The sequence below is a fragment of the Leptopilina boulardi genome, unplaced genomic scaffold (assembly GCF_019393585.1).
Source record: "Leptopilina boulardi isolate dan_hultmark-lab unplaced genomic scaffold, ZJU_Lbou_2.1 LbouV2_310, whole genome shotgun sequence".
Classification (NCBI taxonomy): Eukaryota; Metazoa; Arthropoda; class Insecta; order Hymenoptera; family Figitidae; genus Leptopilina; species Leptopilina boulardi.
This window is the reverse complement of record NW_026137875.1, coordinates 1922189-1944080: the sequence shown is the minus strand read 5'-3', so window position 1 is coordinate 1944080 and position 21892 is coordinate 1922189. Positions and strand designations below refer to the sequence as shown.

The following is a 21892-nucleotide window of genomic DNA, read 5'->3' as shown; positions in this document are numbered from 1 at the left end:
GATAAAAGCTGCGCAGAAAATTTGAATTAGCTTCTGCGCACAAAGATCGCGCTAAGATATATGGTGACATTTAATTTAATGTATTAAATTTTGAGGTTAGGTTGCCATATTTATTTATTCCGCGCAAGATAAGGAAGGGATTCCTCAAGATTTATCATTTGTTCCTCAACCATAAACTTATTATCCCTCCAGGAAGGATAACACGACTTTCCCTGAATGGTGTATTCGATTACTTATGGCGCACTCACACCTTTTTTGGCTGCCTGCCTGCCTGCAGGTTACCATGGCAACGCACGAGTGTGAGTGAGACAGAAAATTTGAATATTCAAATTTTTAAATTTTCTGTCGCACTCACTCTCATGCGTTGCCATGGTAACCTGCAGGCAGCCAAAAGGTGTGAGTGCGCCCTTAGAGTGTTGTTCCATAGCCAACTCTCAAATATGAATTCTTAATCCGTCCAGAGGTTTAATCTGAACCTCCAGTTTTCTCAGTGTATTTTTTTATTTGATGAAAATGAAGGAAGTTATGATTTTTTGAAATTTAACGTCAACGAAGAAAGTGTGTTTTTGGAACATTTTTTAATCTATCCCTGGCGGATTCGATTTGCGTAATGTCTACTTAACTAAGCGGACTTTAGGTAGACATTAGGTAGACATGTAAAAAAACGTATAAAAAAGCTATTAATCGACTTATTATGATAAAAAAAAGTTGATAAAAGGGTAAATGAATGTTTATAGAGTAAATTCGTACAAAATTTGTAATTAATAAAGCAATAAATAATTAATAATGAATGGAAATGTGCGCGAGGTACCTGATCAGTTCAGCTGTACAATTATTTTCGTGCTATTTTCATGAAAAGAATATAAATTAACTGCAAAAACAATTGATATTTATAAAAAAGTGTAAAATTGATTTAATTTTATTGTTTGCAATACGAATTATTAAATAATAATTAAGTTTTTATCAAATGTGAATAGTGTTGTTAAAACCTGTGAAAACTAATGAGTTACTACATTACCGATCGCATATGATAATAAAAAGTTCTCGATGAGTGTAACAAAAAAAAATGCAATCATGTCCGTAATTTTGGACGAGAAACAATTATGAAATCAATAATTATTTGTATAACTTTATTCTGCATTTTAAAATTCACTTTTTATTTTCTTTCAAAGCAAAAGCTTGGAAGAAAACATGCTCGCACTGTATTGTAAAAACTGGTGGCGCCATCTCTCATATGCGATCGGTAATTTAGTAACTCATTAGTTTTCACAGGTTTTCACAACACTATTCACATTTGATAAAAACTTAATTATTATTTAATAATTCGTATTGCAAACAATAAAATTAAATCAATTTTACACTTTTTTATAAATATCAATTGTTTTTGCAGTTAATTTATATTCTTTTCATGAAAATAGCACGAAAATAATTGTACAGCTGAACTGATCAGGTACCTCGCGCACATTTCCATTCATTATTAATTATTTATTGCTTTATTAATTACAAATTTTGTACGAATTTACTCTATAAACATTCATTTACCCTTTTATCAACTTTTTTTTATCATAATAAGTCGATTAATAGCTTTTTTATACGTTTTTTTACATGTCTACCTAATGTCTACCTAAAGTCCGCTTAGTTAAGTAGACATTACGCAAATCGAATCCGCCAGGGATCGTACTAATAAATTAAAAATTATGCTATATATGAAATTTGTTCATTTTTTCTTAGTACAATAGATTAAAAAATGTTCCAAAAACACACTTTCTTCGTTGACGTTAAATTTCAAAAAATCATAACTTCCTTTATTTTCATCAAATAAAAAAATACGTATTTCCTTATTTTTCATATAGATTTCGAAAAGAAAATATGTTTTGTGGAAAAAAAATTTTGTATGAAAATCTCCCGTGGAATGCCCCATAAGCAAAATTGGATTAAAATAATAAGCGTTGCAGCTTATTTTGATACCTTATAATTTTCTGTGTAACTATTTGCGAAAATATTTTATCAGCTTTTAAAATTATGTATTTTATTAATATCCTAAATTTATTTTAATTGTTGATATAATTATCAATAAAAAAACTTATTATTATTAACTAAAATAAATAATAAAGTGCAATTATAAAATAAATATCTATTATTACTTTAAATAAAAACTTGAAATTGAAAGAAGCTAATTTGAAAATCAAATTGGTTTTCATTTATATTTTCAAATTGCGTTGGTTCTTTTGTACCTGTTTTCAGTACATATTGAAAGCTTTCTATTCATGCTTTGAAAGCTTCAGAAGTTATGACAATTTCCATTCAATGCTTTTATGATTTTTATATTCTCATCAATATAATAAGAATGTCTTGTTTTTCAGAAAATTTACATTAAATTTAATTATTATTATTTTATAATATAAAATTTTTTTTTAAATATTTTTTTATATATGATTATTAGAAAATTACTGAAAAAAATAGTCAAATTCTAATTGAATTTATTAATAGAAAGTTTGTATTCTTTTCGAATCAATCCGTTTCATTCTGAAACTAAATTCTAAAGTTTTTGCTATCAAATTATTTATTATTTACTAATTCATATTTAGAGAGATCAATATTGCTATTATAATTAGTTTTTATAAAAAAAAATATATGTTATATACTCTCTAAATCTGAATAAGTGAAATTTCACTTATAATGTTTCAAAAGTCTTCCACGTAGAAAAATAAGTGTATATGCACTTAAAAATAAGTGAAACTTCACTTATTTTTGAGTGAAAATTACTTATTTTCAAGTGCACTCTCTAAATTTGAATCAGCGATAAGTATACCACTGGTACCAATCAGCGGATATACGCTGAAAAATCAGTGAAATTCCACTAATTCATTAGTGCATATAAGCTGATTGGAATCAGTGGTATACTTATAGCTGAGAATCAGCGAGATTTCGCTGATTCAAATTTAGAGAGCATATACACTTATTTTTCTACGTGGAAGACTTTTGAAACATAAGTGAAATTCCACTTATTCAGATTTAGAGAGTATGACTGGAGTAATAAAGGATCTAAATTAATGAGGAAAACTTGATACTTGTCCTAACAAGAGGTTAAATTATATGGAGTTCTCAGTGTACGTATTTAAGTTCTTAATGTCAGAAGCACTTCTCATTATAAATATCCTATCGGGTTATTTGCTTTTAATGCAGAACTGTTAAATAGGTTGCTAGAATTCAGGCGCAAAATGAGTAGTTATAATACAATATTATGTATCTGAAAGAATTATGCATTGAAAAAAACATTTATTTGCTTTAAATAATCGGTTACTTGACAATTGTTAAATAAATATTTACTTGAATCAAATAAATCTTATTTGAATTAAATAAAACTGTATTTATACCAATAATTTTTGTATTTGAAACAATAATTTATCCAATATAAAGAAGCCAACCCAATTTTTTCTTTTTTTTGAAGTTCAAAATTACTTTCCACTTGTTGATTTAAGCAGAGATTAAAAATATTTAATTTAAACATATATGTATATAGATGTGACAAAAATTTTAATACTTTCAAATTAAATTTTTTTCACTATTCATATTTTTATATTTTAGCTGAATTATGGAGGTATAAGTCTAGTTTGTTTTAAACTATATATGAATTAATTAATTGGAAAATAATTAAATTTTGATTTCATATTCTTCTAAAGTGTAAAAAATTAAATTCCATTGTGTACATTTTCTTTCTTATTCTCAAGAATTCTAATTACAAATGAATTCAAGGATACAATACCGATTTCACTATCCAACCCAATAATTTTCAATAGAGATGCTATGCAAGCGCTTCTGATAAAACAAAATGCAAAAAAAATATAATCAAATTAAATTAATATATTTAGAAAAATAATTCTCGTGTTTTTATATGAAATTATTTGTTTGTTGAAAATGACAAAATAGGACAAAAATAGACAGCAATTATTAATTAATATGTTGAAGAAGGTTTAAATTCTAAACGCAATTTGATGCGATAAGAAAATTGTAGAAGCGTATTATAAATTCAATTTATTTTATTACTCTTTTAATAAATTTCTTAAAAAAATTATTTCATTTATTAAATAATTATAATTATACTAGGAAATTCGAGACACATGAATGATGCCTAAAATTAATTTGTTCATATTTTTTGGTTGATAGGCCTCAAATTGTAAGACTTTTTCAATTTTTTTTTTCCATTTTTATTTTTTACAAAATTTTTAAATGAAATATGAATTTTTTTTAGTACCTATTAGCTCTTCCAATAATTGAAATAAAATATTTATTAAAAATAAAAAATCGACTTTTTCAACTTTTCTAAATAAATAAAAATATTCGAACAAATAAAAATTCGGCTAAAAAAATAAAATATAATTCTACACTGAGAAAACGATATGTTTGATTCAAACATAATATGTTTAACCCAAACTTAAAATAGCTTTGTTATACAGTCAAACATATTTATGTTTAAATTTAATATATTCTCTGGTTGATTCAATGTGAAAATATATTTAATTTAAACATAAATTATAGTTGATTTCAATTTATTCATAATAAATTTTTATGTTTAAATCAAACATAAAAATTTTAAACATATTTTCAGTTTAAGCCAAACAGAAAATATGTTTGAATCAAACATAATTATTCAAACAAATAATAATTTTAAGCCAAAGTAGAAAATATTTTCTATATGTTAAAATTAAACATAAAAACTGTGTTGGGTTAAACAAAAACTTTTAAACTGATCTTTATATTTGAAACAAATAATTCTTTTTCTCAGTGTATCTAGGGTCATTTGGGGAAAATGTAAACAAGGGGTAAATGTAAACAGCAGATATTGCAGCTTAATTTACAGACTTAAAATTAAGTTCGACCCCAATATTTTAACCTCAGCTCACCTGAAACAGGTTCTGAGTATTGCCAATTTTTTTTTTCGACAATTGTCAAAGCCATACTCCAATTTGTCGCTTAATGCATGAAAGATTGAAAATCAAAGTTTTACTGTTTCAGTATTTTGTCTCGCATTTGAATAAAAATGAACTAAAAATTCAAACTAAAATTTCTAATTATTCCTTATGAATCCCTTAACAAAAGCTGACTTTGATTTTTTAATTTCGTCAATTCAGTTAATAGATAATTAAGTGTTTACATTTACCCCGAGAATTCGAAAACTCGGGGTAAATGTAAACAGAATTTCTGCTGCATTTTAAAAGAAAATAATTGAATAAATTTGCTTCTATTTCACAATTACATTATTTTCGCCCTGTAAAATTACATAAAAAACGAAATTGGATCTTCTTTTATATCTCCTTCGTGTTAGTCAGTTGCAGGTATAGACCTGCATAGTATTGCATAGTGCATTTACGTGTTTAAAATATAGGAAAGCGATTCTTCACGATTGGTGAATAAAATTCAGGTACGTAGGAATCCTAGAATAAGAGTGAGTGATTGATTGGTTGATTGATAGATTGATTGATGGATTGATGGATTGATTGGTTGATTGGATGATTGATTTATGAATTGGTTGATTGAGTAATTGGTGGATTGATTGGAAATTTTAAATTTGTCTTCAAATTCGTATTCAGTGACCTCAAAAACCCCCGAGTAGCGAGATTCAAGCAAATTTGATCAATTTTTAAAAATATTTTTAGGTTCATCCGCCATATTGGATCCGCCATTTTGAAATTTAAAAATTCGATTTTAGAATCTTATTCAGCAACCTTAAAAACTTATTTTCACGAAGTTGAATGAAAATCTATTAAAATTTATTGAAGTTATTCAAGTTTTTACATTACTAGTTTTGTTATGGTAATGATTGCTTATTTTATATGTTGCATATCAATCAATTGGTTCAATTATTTTACATCTACCAAGAATTTTTTTTCAGTTTTTACATCCCTTTACACAGTAGTATACTTGGGATAACTTTTTTCTTAAATCTCTTTAAACTACAGAGGTGTTTACATTTACCCCGAATTTTGGGAAAATTTCAAAATCTCGGGGTAAATGTAAACAGTCAGTTTTAAGCGATTCAAGTTGATCAATATTTTTTTGTACCTCATAAAATGTTTCTAGGGAAGTGAAGTAACAAGTTCATGCAGTAGAAAACCGGAAGTATTGCTTTTTAAAATAAAAAACTTACGTTATTGTCGAAACTAAGCAAATCCGTTTACATTTACCCCAAATGACCCTAATGAAATTCTATTAAATAAAAATTCTAACAAATTAATTTTTATGCATCTCGGAAATTCTGTAAAATAATATAAATTATAATTGAATTTTAAATATATTAGAAAAATAGTAGATTACAATTATTTATAACAATGACTACATATGCGTATCCATGTAATAGATGTTTGAACTTTACAAATTTTATAATTTGTAAACACATCATTTTAACAAAAATATTTTTTGTTAAAAAAATACCAAGAATTTTTTTTTACAAAATTCACTAATTCTTTCACAACGGGAATTGTTCACATTATACGATACTACTTAAAATTTATAATCTTATTTACGTTTATTTTTTTTTTATTTTTTTGTAGTTTTTCGAGAATAAATTCAGTTTTGAAAAAGTACAAAAAACTTGAGACAATAAATATTACATAATTATACATTCTAAATTATATATTTTTAATACTTTTCTTGTGTGAAAAAAAAGTGGCGATTACTCCACTTTCTTCTTAGATGTAAATTGCTTTTTTACTGCTCTTAGGTATAAGTTCTTTCCTCCGAAAAATAAAACCAGTGAAATAATCAAGTAAAAAGCAGCCACGTCGAGCGAATAGTACTGCAAAACACCCATGTTTCTGAAAGAAAGAATAAAATTACTTTTTCTTTTATTTAAATTTCTCTACAAATTGTCCAATCTTTCCTCATTGCGCTCACAATATAAAAATGTTAAATTTTCGTCTATTTCATATTAAAAAAAGAAAAAGAAAAAAAATTTTATTGAATTTCTTTCAATCTTTATATGAAAGAATTTCTTTTCTTTAAAAGATAACTTTTTTTAAAAAAAGGAATGCATTTTCGAATATGTGATTTTAAAAGTATTCCAGGTGCGATTCCAGGTGAGATTTTGACTTTTTCGGAGTAGATTACACTCAGAGAAATGGTATATTTGTCTCCGAGTCTACTAACTCATTTATTTGTTGCAAATATATTTTATTTGATTCAAATATATTTTATTTGATTCAAATAAATCATTTCTCTGGGTGTAACTAATTACAATGAAACTTTGGAATTTTGTTATATATAGTAAGACTAATCTTTAACGCAAATTGCAGCTTAAAATATTTGTTAGTTTACGAGATTTACAATAATAACAAAAAATTTAAAACTGCTATATCTTCCGTTCTAATAATCGGATTGAGGTCTACTTTTTTTTAAAATGTCAAGGAAAATGAGAGGAATAAATCTCTTTCAGAACAATTTTTTATAATTTTACAACTAAAAAAATTAATAAATAATAATTGAATAAATTTCACGCGACAATCTAAAATTCAATCACTTAAACGCTAAAATGATCTTACCAGTGTTTTCTTTAATGTTCCAAAGGAATTCAATTGTAAATGCAAGTTTAACTTATTTCATTTTAATAATTTACGAGTATAAACTATTGCGATTTCTGCTAGTTGACGTGCAGACGACATTGCGCACGCAGCATTCTCACGTAGCCAATTTAGTCCACGAATCACGTCAGTTGGTTACAGGAGAATGCTGCGTGCGCAATGTCGTCTGCACGTCAACTAGCAGAAATCCCAATTGTTTATACTCGTAAATTATTAAAATTAAATAAGTTAAACTTGCATTTACAATTAGATTCCTTTGGAACATTAAAGAAAACACAGGTAAGATCATTTTAGCGTTTAAGTGATTGAATTTTAGATTGTCGCGTGAAATTTATTCAATTATTATTTATTAATTTTTTTACTTGTAAAATTATAAAAAATTGTTCTGAAAGAGATTTATTCCTCTCATTTTCCTTGACATTTTAAAAAAATGTAGACCTCAATCCGATTATTAGAACGGAAGATATAGCAGTTTAAAATTTTTTCTTAATATTGCAAATCTCGTAAACTAACGGATATTTTAAACTGAAATTTACGTTAAAGATTAGTCTTACTATATATATAAAAAAATTCCAAAGTTTCATTACAATCGGTTAACCTACTCCGAAAAAGTCAAAATCTCACCTCTGGAATCGCACTAAAAATATTTATATTTTTTTAGAAAAATTAATAATTGATTAATTTAAAATACTTTTAAAAATCCCTTATATTCTAAAATTCTAATAAATATTTAACGTACAATTTTTTCTGAATGTAACGAAATCTCTTTTTTGATGAAAAAGATTTGTTTAAGTGTAACGAACAAATTAATTTAAAAAAAAGGAAACTGAGAGATTTTTAATTGTAAATATATTTCAATGCTCTGTATATAAAAGAAGTTAAAAAAAAAAAAAGAAAAATTACCTGGCAGTGCTTTTTAAATGTTCAGCTCCCTCATACTTTGACACGTGTTCCACCCACCATGCAGCCAATTCTTTTGTTCCTACTGGAAGATCCCTTAACAGCACACTTCTTCTTTTAGCAGCTTCTCTGTAAGAGTTTTTGTCAAGAGAAGCAACTTTTAAAATACTTTCCCGAAGATCGTTTATCGATATACTAGCCAAATCCACAACGAGGGCGTATCCAAGTTTTTCTGAAAAAAAAGTCAATTTCTTTGAAAAAAAAAACGGTACACTTATTTATAAAAATAAAATAAGAAAAATTACGAAAAAGACATCAACAATCTCATTAGGCAACTTTTAATTAACATGAAAATATTTAAATAATAGTCATTTTAATAATAATAATAATAATAATAATAATAATAATAATAATAATAATATAAAAATTATAATATAGTTAACAAGTGAAAAAATTAAATAAAACATTTCTTGTCATATTTTAGTTTCAAATATGAAGAGCAAATTGGCTAGCTAATGAGCTTAATGAGCTTGTCGAATACAGTCGAATACCTAGGGCAACAAATCATTGCAATTAACTTTTGACGAGGGAGAAAATTTTTTAAAAATTTCTAATTCACTTTTTTTATTTAACGTTAAAGAGATATGTTTTTTTTTTTTTTTTTTTTTGCTTACTCAAACATAGCAGAGGATAATTTTTCAAAGGTTCCATTTATTTTACAAAAAAAATACTATATTTTTCATTAGTAAATAAATGCTTAAATAAACTTTGAAAATAACACACTTTTTTATTGAATTTCTATATTGCCATGCAGAAATTTCTCCACCTTGCTCTATATATATATATATATTATTTAAAAAATGTGACTTTGATCAGGGCTTCGAAAATTTTTCTTGTTTGAAAATAATGTATGAAACATGAATATTGTCCATGTTGTATACCCGTGCAGAAATTTCCCTACTTAGTTCTACTTTAAGTAAGGCTCTCTCATGGCCCTTGCCAGTTTTTCCACAAGTCCGGCATTTCTCAGATTAAACAACAGTTACTTGGTTATGCCATGTTTGCAAAATAAACTAGAAAACTACATATCAAGGCAGTGGAAAGACCCTTGCGAGTTTGTCCACAAGTATGGCATTCCTTAGAGCAACTCGGTCTTGCCATGGTTAACATGGTTTTATGACATAACCTCAAAATAAAAAGTAATTTTTAACATCAAATAAAACTATAATAAAATTAAATTTCCATGCAAAATATTTTATCAAGTAATAATTATTTAATATAATAATATTTATGAATTTTAAATTATTTAAATTACAATTAATTAATTTACTTAATTAAAATAATTTATTTATTAAAATTATTGATTTTTTAAAAAATTAAAGAAAAATTAATTAAGGTAATTTTTAAAAAAAATTTAACAATTTTAATCTAAGAATTTTATCAACAACTCAAAAGAAATAAGTGATTTTTTCTTTACAAAAACAAAAATTTATTTGTCTTTTTTTTACTATATTATCTATATTTTAGATAATAAGAAAAATTATGTTCCTAAGTTTTAATAAAATAAAAAAATGAAAATATTGACTTATGTTAAATAAATTATAATTTATATATAATTATTGTTTCTTTATTGTCTTCATTTTCCTCAGTCGCAACTTATCAAATGAATTTTGTATTTATTTTCTCACTTTAAGTTGGCGTAATGGTTAGCGTGTTAGGTTAGGGGGTTCGATCCCAGCGAGCGTTAAATATTTTTCAAAATTTATGTAAGCGATTGCGTTAAATAATAATAGGTAATCCAGTAATAAATAATGTGTTAATTGTATAATTAATTCCATATTTAATTTTTTTGTTTAGTGTTGGTGTTACTACATATTATTTGAAGTTGGGTCGACTTTGGGATTATTATTTGTCAGGCTAGAATTGTGCATTCTTCTGTTTTTGTTTTGTTACAAGTTTTTGTTGCTTACTGATTCAATCAATTACTCATTACAACTGATTATAAGCCTGTAGTACATTTTTCACTGATTGTTATTTTTGTCACAAAATATAGACAAGTTCATCCCTAAGTAGGGCAAATCCTTGCAATACCGTCTCAAGCCATTACTAAGGCCTTGCCAGTTTGCCATGTCAGGCCCTTACCAGAATCCAGGCGTACTGGGAAGGGCCTTGAGAGGCCCAGACCATAATTTCTGCACGGATAATTTTTATGATGTTGAATTAAAAAATTATCGATTTTTTATTTAGCAGAATTTTATAAAGTTATGTAAATTAAATGACTATATAAAATAAAAATTCTGACAAACAAAGATTCAGTATAGTTAAAAATATTAACTAAAAATTTGTATAAAAAGAAATTCTGTCAAATGCTAATTCGAAAAATGAAAATTCGTCTAAAAAATAATTATTTCTAATAAAATTCTTTACAATAAAAATTGTGTATCACTAATTATTATTTTCATTATTTTATTATATTATTTTCATCAAAAAAATCTAATTTAAAAAACAGAATTATTTTTCTTATTTATAGGAAGATTTATAGAAATTATTTTCGATTTATTTATAATAAATAGAATTTAAATGTCAAATATAGATGCAGTAAATATTTTAAACTTGGAATATTATTAAACATTGCACGTATATACATTTGATTAGCAAGGTCTTTAACTTTACCTCTCGATATTTGGTTCAATGATCGATACATTTTTTTTAACAAGAAACCTGTCATTCGACTTTATGCAAATATAACAGTACTAGTATGTAGTTATTAATTTTTTTTAAACAGGTGAAAAATGTCTTCAAAAAAAAAAAATCACTGTAAATTTGACCTCTCACGTAATCAATTTCCGTCTAAGGTTGCTTTACTATTTTATACAACAAACCACAATTTCCTTATTAAAAATTTATTTCAACAGACTAAATTTCAAATTAGTTCGTAGAAATTAAGTTTTAATTATAATTCTTAACAGATATTTATTTAATAAAAATTTTTCATATAAATTTTAATAAAATTTTATTAATTGTTGATTATATAGGTATATATTATTTATTAAAGAAATATTCATTAAAAATAGCTATCTTATTGTTTTTATATAAAAATATTAGGTATATTATTGTTTTTTTTTAAGAATCCTAATGATTATAAACTATATTATTAAATAAAAAATAATTAGCCGAAGGGTAAATGATTTTATATTGAAAGATGAATTCAATTTTTTTTTCAATGTTCGTTTTTTAAATTTATTGTGAGGGTCACGATTATCCGCATAAAAATCATTAATTAAGGATTCTCCCTGGCAATAGAAGGAAATGACACAGACTTACCAAATTTTGACAGTTTGTTCATTAGATTGATTTAGGAAGATATGATTTTTTTCAGAATTTTTTACCACGTAGTTTTTTAGAAAAAAAAATAAACTATATGACCAATTTAACATGGGCTCTTATGGGAACGTGTATAAACCATAGGAAAAAAGTGTGATGGAAATGACACAAGAATCTGAAAGTGGGTATACAGGAAGAAAATATGGTAAATTTATTAATTGCACAATATAAAGAAAGTTTACCACATAGTTTTTGAGTAAATAAATAATAAAGTTTGATTTTTTGTCATAATAATAATAGTAAGTGTAGCAGACATGAAAACGTGGCAACGTCGCGACACGTGTTTGGCACGTTTGCGCAGCAACTCGCCGCGAATTTTAAATGCAAGTATACAAGTCGACAAATTGATATTTATATTCAGATATTTTTTTATATTATTTTTAGAAAATAATGGATTAAACTGGAATTTTAATAGAATATTGTATGTTATGTTTAATTTGAAAGTTTATATATAAATTTAATTCTGATTAATTATTGGAAAACAAAACGAGTGATAAAAATACACGTACATAACCTCAAATTATAATTAAATATTTTTGTCAAAATAAAATATAGTTCAAAACTACTACAATCACAGTTTTATATAATTGGATATTTGTTTACTAATTATCATGTAAATTGAAATAAAGTATAATAAATAAACTATTTATATGCTTATATAAGGTTAAAGAAAATTCCATTTTATTTTCAAATTTTGAGGTGAACGACTTATATATTACAAATTTCTTATAAGTAAATTATCTTATTTTCATTTCAATTTTAACTGTTTTATGAAAGTTCAACAATTAAATAATAACATATAACAAAAAATTTGAGGTTAGCTGTCAGATCAGGTATAGGCACTTATACACCTTTTTCTAAACAATTCTCCTATCAATAAGGATAAGAACCTTTCTTATCAAATAAAAATTTATTTTTTCCAAAGTTGCAAACTTGTGAGCCTTCACACGGAAAGAATAGAAACTATCCCTTTACTCCGCACCACCCCCTGGAGAATCCTTAAAATTTTTATTTTAAAGAATTTTATTAGAAATAATTATTTTTCACGAAGCTGAAGTACGCAACGTTTATATAAACGATTTTTATAGAAATAATTTTTTAAAATGAAAAATTCTATAATTTTTTAAAATGAAAAATTCTATAATTTTTTGTTTAAAAAATATTTCTTGTAGTTTTTATTAATCAACAAATTATAAAAAAATAATTTTTAGGCAAAAAATTATAGAATTTTTTATTTTAAAAAATTATTTCTTTAAAAATCGTTTATATAAACGTTGCGTACTTCAGCTTCGTTATTTTTTAAACGAATTTTCAATTTTTAAATTAAAATTTGAAAGATTTTATTTTTATACGAATTTTTATATAACATTTTTAGCTATCGAATTTTTATTCTACAGTAATTTTCTTTACATGACTTTTTATTTAAAGAATTTTAATTTAATTGAATTTTAATTTAACAGAATTCAGATTCATTCGAATTTTTCAAATGACAGAAATTCCAATTGACCGAATTTTAATTTGTCCAAATTTTAATTTTGACGAATTTTTAATTGATGGAATTTTTAAGACGCCGAATTTTCATTTGTCTGAAATTACAAATGTCCGAACAAACAACCGACAGAAAGATTTCGATGCAATTTTCAAAATTAAATAATCATGATTTTCTTGATAATTTCTAATTGGTTAAAAAAAATTCGTTTGAATCTGAATTCTGTTAAATTAAAATTTGATTAAATTAAAATTCTTTGAAATAAAAAATCATGTAAAGAAAATGACTATAAAATAAAAATTCTGCCAAACAAAAATTTGATAGCTTAACAATTTTGTTATTTATTAAAAATTCGTATTAAAAGAAATTCTGGAAAAAAGTAAAATTGCGATTTCTTATTATGTGTTGAAGCTTATGATTCATTCATTTAACCGTTTTTTTTACTTTTTATATTATTACTAATATTATTCCATACTTGCTAAATTATAGAAATTCAATTTTTTTTTTAAAGAGAAAATTTTACAGACAAAAAAAATATACTGTCGGTTGAAATATTTATTTCTATCGACTGGTTTTCATTATTCCGCATTGCAACAACATATAGCAGTCCGCATTGCATCCTCCTCGAATAATAAACACCACTTATTTCTTCTTAAAGTCACATTTTCTTTTCAACACAGTCATATTTCTATTTTTCGGGAGCGATAACATACATTTTTATTAGAAAATATTATTGCCCCAGAAGATGAATTTATTCTTTTATTTTAACATTTTAAAGTTCTAAAGCATTGTAATTGTCTCAATTTTTCTTTTTTGGCAGGGCGCAATGCAGGTTGATTTAGATAAAATTTAGTTAAGAGGACTTTCTGGTTTAGAATTGGCAAAAAAGACACGTTTTAAAACTTTTATTGTAAGAAAACTATTGAAAAAATTGCAAAAATTCTTTTTGGACATTGTTGCACATTACGTAGAGAAATTTTAAAAAAATGTTTCAGTGTATTTAGTTAAATTTCGTTGCTGTAGGTGGCGTCTTCCAAAAGGTACACAGTTTTCCTAAAAGTATCAAATTGAGACCAAAAATTGCATCAAATCTTTGCAACGTTTTGATGGACATAAGTTATATCAAAAAGAGATCGTTTTGTGTATCATTTTTAGAAATGATACACGAAACGGTCTCATTTTTTGATGCAAAAAATTTAATCAATTTATATCAATCATGGCCGAATTTAAGGAGGTTATAGGGATAATAGATCTGATATTACCAATTTAATGAAACTTGGTCCACTACTAGATAAAGGTTTCAAAAAAATGTTGTTAAATTTTTAAGACCTCTAGGTACTTGTGAAAAAAGTTATGAGTGTTTTTGTTTTTTAACATTTAACATTGAGTCTTATGGGAATTGAGTACTTTCTCATACATATTTGTTCACCACAAATTACCTGATATTAAGAAATTGATGAAACTTTTTTTAATACAAAACAGATATATAATGATTAAATATCCGTTTAAAAAAGGGTGATTAGGTTCTTGTGAGAGTTGCAATAAATTAATTTGTAACAATATTTCACGTTTTATACGTTAAATTGAACAGCTGTCAGAACGTCTGGCAACGTTGCACACTTGATCATGCATATTATACGTTAATTTTGCGCGCTAAATTTTAAAATGTTGATTCTGATAGCACGTATAAAATACGTTATATTTAAAAAGAAAATAAAAGTTAATAAATAAAATTGATTATACATTTTTAAAATTAAATTAAAGTTAATTAAATAGAGGGATAATTGTTTTATTAAAGTAAACAAGTCATAAAGCAACCATTTGCAACTCGACTGACGTAATGTGGTGTTGCCAGACGTTTCACAGTACCGAGAAAGTCAAATCATAAAATAATGGTTTCTGTTTTGATTTATTCAGTCAATCCCTATAACCTCCTTAATCGACTCAAAATTGAACGAATTTTTTTCAGATATTTTGGTAATAGTACAATTGCGGAGACCATTTCACTATTTAATTTGAAAATGAAAATAACAGAAAATCAAAGACAATGTGCAATTCGATAATTAAAAAGTGACAGCTTATAAACATAACCTAAAATGCATGAGAAAAAATTTGTCGATAAAATCAATATAGCCGAGCTTTTTAGAAGGTATCTACTCTCTTAATTTGAATCAGTGAAATTTCACTGGTGAAATAGCTAGAAGTCGGTTACTGAATCATTTAGTGAAATTTTCACTGAAAATCAGTCATATATCACTGATTTCCAGTAAAAATTTCACTAAATGAATCAGTCAATCTGTATTATCGGTAATGGGTAAAACAGATTGACTGATTCATTTAGTAAAATTTTCACTGGAAATCAGTGATATATGACTGATTTTCAGTGAAAATTTCACTAAATGATTCAGTAACCGACTTCCAGCTATTTTACCAGTGAAATTTCACTGATTCAAATTAAGAGAGTACCAGACCTGGTATCTACCATTTTCTCTTTCACTCATCTATTTTCTTTCTTTAAATTTTTTCTGAATCGTTTTTATAAAAAACAAAACTGCCATCTACCTTCTAACAAGCTCGGCTATATTGATTTTATCGACAAATTTTTTCTCATGCATTTTAGGTTATGTTTATAAGCTGTCACTTTTTAATTATCGAATTGCACATTGTCTTTGATTTTCTGTTATTTTCATTTTCAAATTAAATAGTGAAATGGTCTCCGCAATTGTACTATTACCAAAATATCTGAAAAAAATTCGTTCAATTTTGAGTCGATTCAATTCGGCCATGATTGATATAAATTGATTAAATTTTTTGCATCAAAAAATGAGACCGTTTCGTGTATCATTTCTAAAAATGATACACAAAACGATCTCTTTTTGATATAACTTATGTGCATCAAAACGTTGCAACAGAAAAAGATACAACCAAGTTTACTGTGTACCTTTTTTTTGGTGTACTCGATTCCGGACAACCAATAATATATAAATTCAAACGGGAATCTGTTCATAACGGTTTATTCTAGGCAATAAACCTAAAAAACGATTAAAAATTTTTTTTTTTATTTTTCATGTACATTTACTTCCCCCTAAAAAAAATTTTTTTTTAATATACAGTCAAACTTCGAACACGGACGAATTTGTGAACTGACAAAACTCTTACTCAGACGAGTTTACGAGTTACTGATGAAAAATACACAGAGAAAAATGAAAATTGAGATTTCGGACTGAGTATAGAACAATTGGAATAATTTCTATTACCGTAGGAATAAATAGAAAATTTTAGGTCTCTATCCCAAGAAGTTTAGTAATGATTAACAATTAAAATGAATTCTAAACATCTTAAAAAACGCTATTTTTCTTTAAATGAGTGCTATCAATTTCTGTAATTTGTTTTAACTCGTAAAGGAATTACTGTGAAATAAATTTTGAGGAAATTTCTTGTAGTTTTTATTAATCAACAAATTATTCTATTTATTTGTTATTGTGAATTTTGATCATTTTATTCTTATTTAATTATTCTATTTAGAAGTATCAAACAGTCTCTGAAATTCTTTGGCAAGGAGAGACCTTTAATTATCGCCTTATAAAAACGGTACTGAACGTGAAAAAGATAAACATTGATTTTAAAATACTTTTTTCTCGAAACATAGACACTTTTTACAAAATCGGCAAAAATACCAAGGATTCTTATCTTATAAATTTCTTAAATTTAAAAGATTGTGCGAATTTATATAAAAACACGATTACAAAACGAAAAATAGGAAAGTAATGACAGGTTCATTACGTCCTGCTGCCGTCAGATGTCATGAGCATGCAGGGAGCACAAAGTCGCTGCTGTTATTATATTACTTTCCTATTTTTCGTTTTGTAATCGTGTTTTTATATGAATTCGCACAATCTTTTAAATTTAAGAAATTTATAAGATAAGAATCCTTGGTGTTTTTGCCGATTTTGTAAAAAGTGTCCATGTTTTGAGAAAAAAGTATTTTAAAATCAGTGTTTATCATTTTCATGTTTAGTGCCGTTTTTATAGGGCGATAATTAAAGGTCTCTCATCTCCAAAGAATGTCAGAGAACATACGACACTTAATAAAAAAAAATAATAATTATGAAAATCATAAATTGTAATTGTCGCTGATAACAAATCTGTATGTTACTTTTTGAAAATTTTAATGGAGAAACCAATATACAGAGGGGCATAAACATAAAACTTGTAATCTTGTTCCTTTAAAAAACCTAGTTGCATTCACTAGTAAAAATTTTTACCCAGAGCAATTTTGATTTTGAATTTTCTTTACATTTTTTTTTATTTGTTTCTTTCAATTTTTTTCATTTTAATATTTATTTCTTTTCAAATAAATGAAAATGTAGAATTTCGACTTTTATTGGTAAGTTTGGAAAAAAACTTGACAGTCAAAAAATTGACCTTGTTTATAGGTAGTGTTATCGATAGAACAGATTTCACGCGTGAAATAAATGTATTTCTTGGAAAAAGTTATACTGATCCCATTTTGAAGCTTACAGAATCCCTAGAGATAAATATAATATATATATATATATACTTCTACCATAAAAAATATGGACGAAATAATGTATTTTTTTCAAAAATCTAAAATTATATTTTCTGATATTCTTTTTTTTAAAAGAATAATTTTTTAAAAAAATTTACTTTAAGGCTACAAGAAACATCGTTCTTCTACTCATTTTCTATAATTTAACGCAAAAATGATAAAATTGAAGCAGGAAATAGTAAACTAATGTGTTTTTTCCTAGTCCAAAATCTTTTTTCATTTTAGAGAAAGTTTGGTTCCCACATAAAAATAATAATTTAAGAAAAAAAAAATGGACATTCTATGCAAAATTTTATCACCTTTAATTTAAAAAAAAGTTTGTAAATCGACTCTTCGCTCGAACCGCACGCGCTCATAGCATTAACTATTAATAATAACAAATTATTATAATAACTATTTTAAATTGTTATTTTTTATATTAACATTTTACTCTTTATATTTTATTATCCAACGAATTTCTTCAAATATTATAAAATATATATTTATTTGTATTTGTTTTTACCAAAATTGAATGAAATTATTGGTTAAAATATAGTTTATTTGATTCAAATATATTTTTTCAGTGTAAGAAAAATAATTTGAAAACTTCATTAATTATGTATTTTTTTTATTAAAAAGTTTTAATATTAAATTTAAATTTTATAATTCCATTAACGAACGCATTGCAGTAAACGAAAAGAAATATTAAAATAATTTTAAAAAAATATATGTAAATTTAATTTCTAACCAACAAAAATACACAATTTTCACGTCTATGAAGTTGGCGTCGATGCTTAACGTCGAAAATTATTTTTTCACTGGACCAAAACTAACAAATCATTTTTAAAAAAGTTTTGGGTTCACATTATACCTTAAAAAGTATTTCTTATTTAGACCGAAAATCTTTAGAAAAAAATAATTTGAAATTTTTGGTCCTGTGAAAACTAATTTTCGGCGCTGAGCGTCAACGCCAATTTCATGGAGGTCAATTTTGATAATTTTTCTGGATACTGGCATTCGCTATTGAATTAATACTGACCGAGTACTGGTTTGCCATTACTGTCTCAATAATACTGGCACAGTACAGTGGAACCTCGATTATTCGAACTAATCTAGGCAACGCCGGGTTCGGATAATCGAAAATTCAGATAATAGAGATTTTAATTTTTTTTTTTATAATTAAAGTAAAAAAATGTACAGTTGAACTATATATTTAACTTAATACATATGTTTTTAAATATACATAAGTATATACATATATTTAAATATAAATTAATTTATAATATATTAAAAACTCAGAAAATTCGGAAATTTTTAAGATTTTTTTGGCATAAATTTGGTTATTTTGTTTTGAAAGATAGCATCTATTCGTTTTTTAGATGCCAAATTACGCATTCTTCTCAGAAATGAATGAATGATAAAATAAATAGAGAAAATAAAATTTAAAATTCGGGAGACCAAAAAATAGTTCGGATAAAATATTTTTCGGTTCGGATATAATAGAGGGATCGGATAATAGAGGTTCGGATAATCGAGGTTCCACAGTATTGGAAAAAATACTGGCATGCCGGTATTGGCTTGCAGTATTGGCATAGTACAGAATTTAATCCATATCAGTACTGAACCAATACTGGTAAGTCAACTGTCGGCCAGTCAGTATTGGTGCATGATTGCGCCTGTTGTCAATATCGGCGTTTGACAGAAATTTTTGCTTGGGTACTATTCAAGTAACATTTTACCATCTAAAGATTCCTCTTAGTTGTTGATAACCTTTTTTTTACAAAAGAGGTAATTTAAAAAATTTGTTTTATTAAAAGTTTTTTCAAAATAGGAAAATTTGCGAGGGCTTATTTTAAACATGACAACATGGGGAAATTTCTGCACTGATTACTGTGTATAAACTTAAAAATTTAAATAATATTATATATGTATATATATATTGTTCAACTAACCAGCCTGTGCGGCATTTCCGTCATGGTCGCAAAAGACCGGAAGTACCAGGGTTGGAGAACCGTGGTAAGCAGCTTCATGAAGCGACAGCAGGCCACCGTGGGATACAAATGCACGTAATTTGGGATGTCCCAAAAGTTCTTGTTGAGGCCACCAAGCACCAGTTCTGACGTTTGGCGGTAGATCTTTAATCTTACCACCTTCCCATTTCCAAACGACATTGAATGGCAGGGTTGAGAAGGCTGCCACAAACATCGATCGAAGAGCCTCCGGCATTCCGGATGCTCGGACGGACGAACCCATTGAAACGAAGATAAATCCTAAAAAGTTTTTTTTTTTTTTTATTTCTTCTTCTTTATATACACTTTTTCCTAGACAGACTTTATATAAGACCGAGAGGTAAACTTTCTGCTACAATGCTATTCCATTTATAAAAAAGTGATTTTTTAAAGTCCACGTTGGCAAGCTTTTCAATATTTATCTTCTTTTCATGTAAAAGAAAAAGAAGAAAATGAATACAGATGATGAGAGTTGGTTTATTTTAAAAATATGAAACAAGTATATATTTCAGTGACGAAGTTTCTTGAGTTTTAATTTGAGTCATTTGCGCAAATTTTTATGTTTCGGTTTTGATAAAATTACTCAATAGTATAGGTGAGCTGGAAACTGGTTGTAATAGCGGTAAATTGTAACATATTATTTTTACAAAAATTTTCGATTTTAATTAACTAAAAAAAATTCCATTAATTTTGGAAAAAAATATTTTTTATGTGTTTCTATATGTCATTAAAATTGTCTAATTAAAAAAAAACAACCATTTGGTCAGTTCTCTACGCTATTAAAATTTTCTAGTTTAAAAAAATTATTTAGTTTTTCTTTGCAATTAAAATGTACAAAATAATTATTATTAACATATATAACAAATATTTCTGTATATTGTATGTAATATTGTATATTGTAGATTTTTTCTTTTTTCTACGTTTTAGGTAATTAAAAAAAAAATTACCCCTGTAAATTTTTTATTCGTATAACAACTTTTCTATTAAAAAATTGTTTTTTTTTTTTTAATTTCTATTCAAACGATGACTTTTGGCCTGACTCAATAACTTTTTTTCCACTGAAAATGTGAATTTTGTCTGACTTGGCGCTCTTTTTCTACTTAAAATATTGCTTTCATTTGATTACACACGCGTCAGCTTTTAATAAAATTTTTCTTTTAGTCTTTTTACAAATTCATACAGAAAATTTTTTTATTTAAATTAAATAGAAAATATAAAAAATATTTTAAAAAACTATATAAAATATAAAAATATAATATAAAATTAATTTGAATTAAATGTAAAACTATATTTATATCAGAGGTAAATAATTATTTATTTTGTTTCAAATAAAAAGTTTCTTTGACAGAAATAAATTTTCAAATTCATCTGCAGTTAAATCTACAATTCCAATCATAGTAAAATATTATTATTTCAGTTTTTTTTTTTTGTTTTTACTTATTTTATTTTTTGTTAATTTTTTTCATTCTAAGTTTTAAATAGTACATGTGCAATCCAGGTAGTTTAATTTTGTATATAAGCCCGTTTATTAATGTAAATAAATAAATTCAAATCTAAATATTTGAATTAAAAAAAATTGTTTATTTGAAATCAATATTTGATATATATATATATATATATATATATATATATATATATATATATATATATAGAAACAATTATATTTTTTTTCTCTATAGATTTAGTGTAATATAACATTTTAATTTTTTTCTGACAAAATAACATATGAGGCATTTCATATGAGAATACGGGGTCATGTCTCGGATTTTTCTCAAAATTCGATAAATTGTAGTGATAGTGGTGCTAAATAAGTGTACAAATTTTGAATTTGAAATTTTTAATATTTTTCGAGATATTTACAATAACAAATTTGAGCAATATTTTTTTGCTTTAGTTATAACTTTTTTCCTATTAAAAATAGAGAAAAATGTTGTAAATGTTTTTTATGCAAAAGATCTTAAACTTTTAGAAAAAAATTATTTTT

General features: G+C 25.5%; 1 protein-coding gene and 1 long non-coding RNA gene across 2 annotated transcripts in view; one reads left to right on the top strand and one right to left on the bottom strand.

The window, feature by feature from the left end:
* LOC127283794 (uncharacterized) overlaps positions 1 to 21892 on the top strand; it is a 54780-nt gene that overhangs the window by 3074 nt on the left and 29814 nt on the right. The gene's annotated exons all lie outside the window — the stretch shown is intronic.
* LOC127283791 (UDP-glucosyltransferase 2-like) overlaps positions 4408 to 21892 on the bottom strand; it is a 59423-nt gene continuing 41938 nt past the window's right edge. The window contains exons 6-8 of the mRNA XM_051308887.1: positions 19852 to 20169; positions 8481 to 8709; positions 4408 to 6815 (exon numbers count right to left, since the gene is read on the bottom strand). Of these exons, the coding sequence (XP_051164844.1) occupies positions 6674 to 6815; positions 8481 to 8709; positions 19852 to 20169 (689 nt within the window). The 3' untranslated portion in view covers positions 4408 to 6673. The remainder of the gene's footprint in view (positions 6816 to 8480; positions 8710 to 19851; positions 20170 to 21892) is intronic.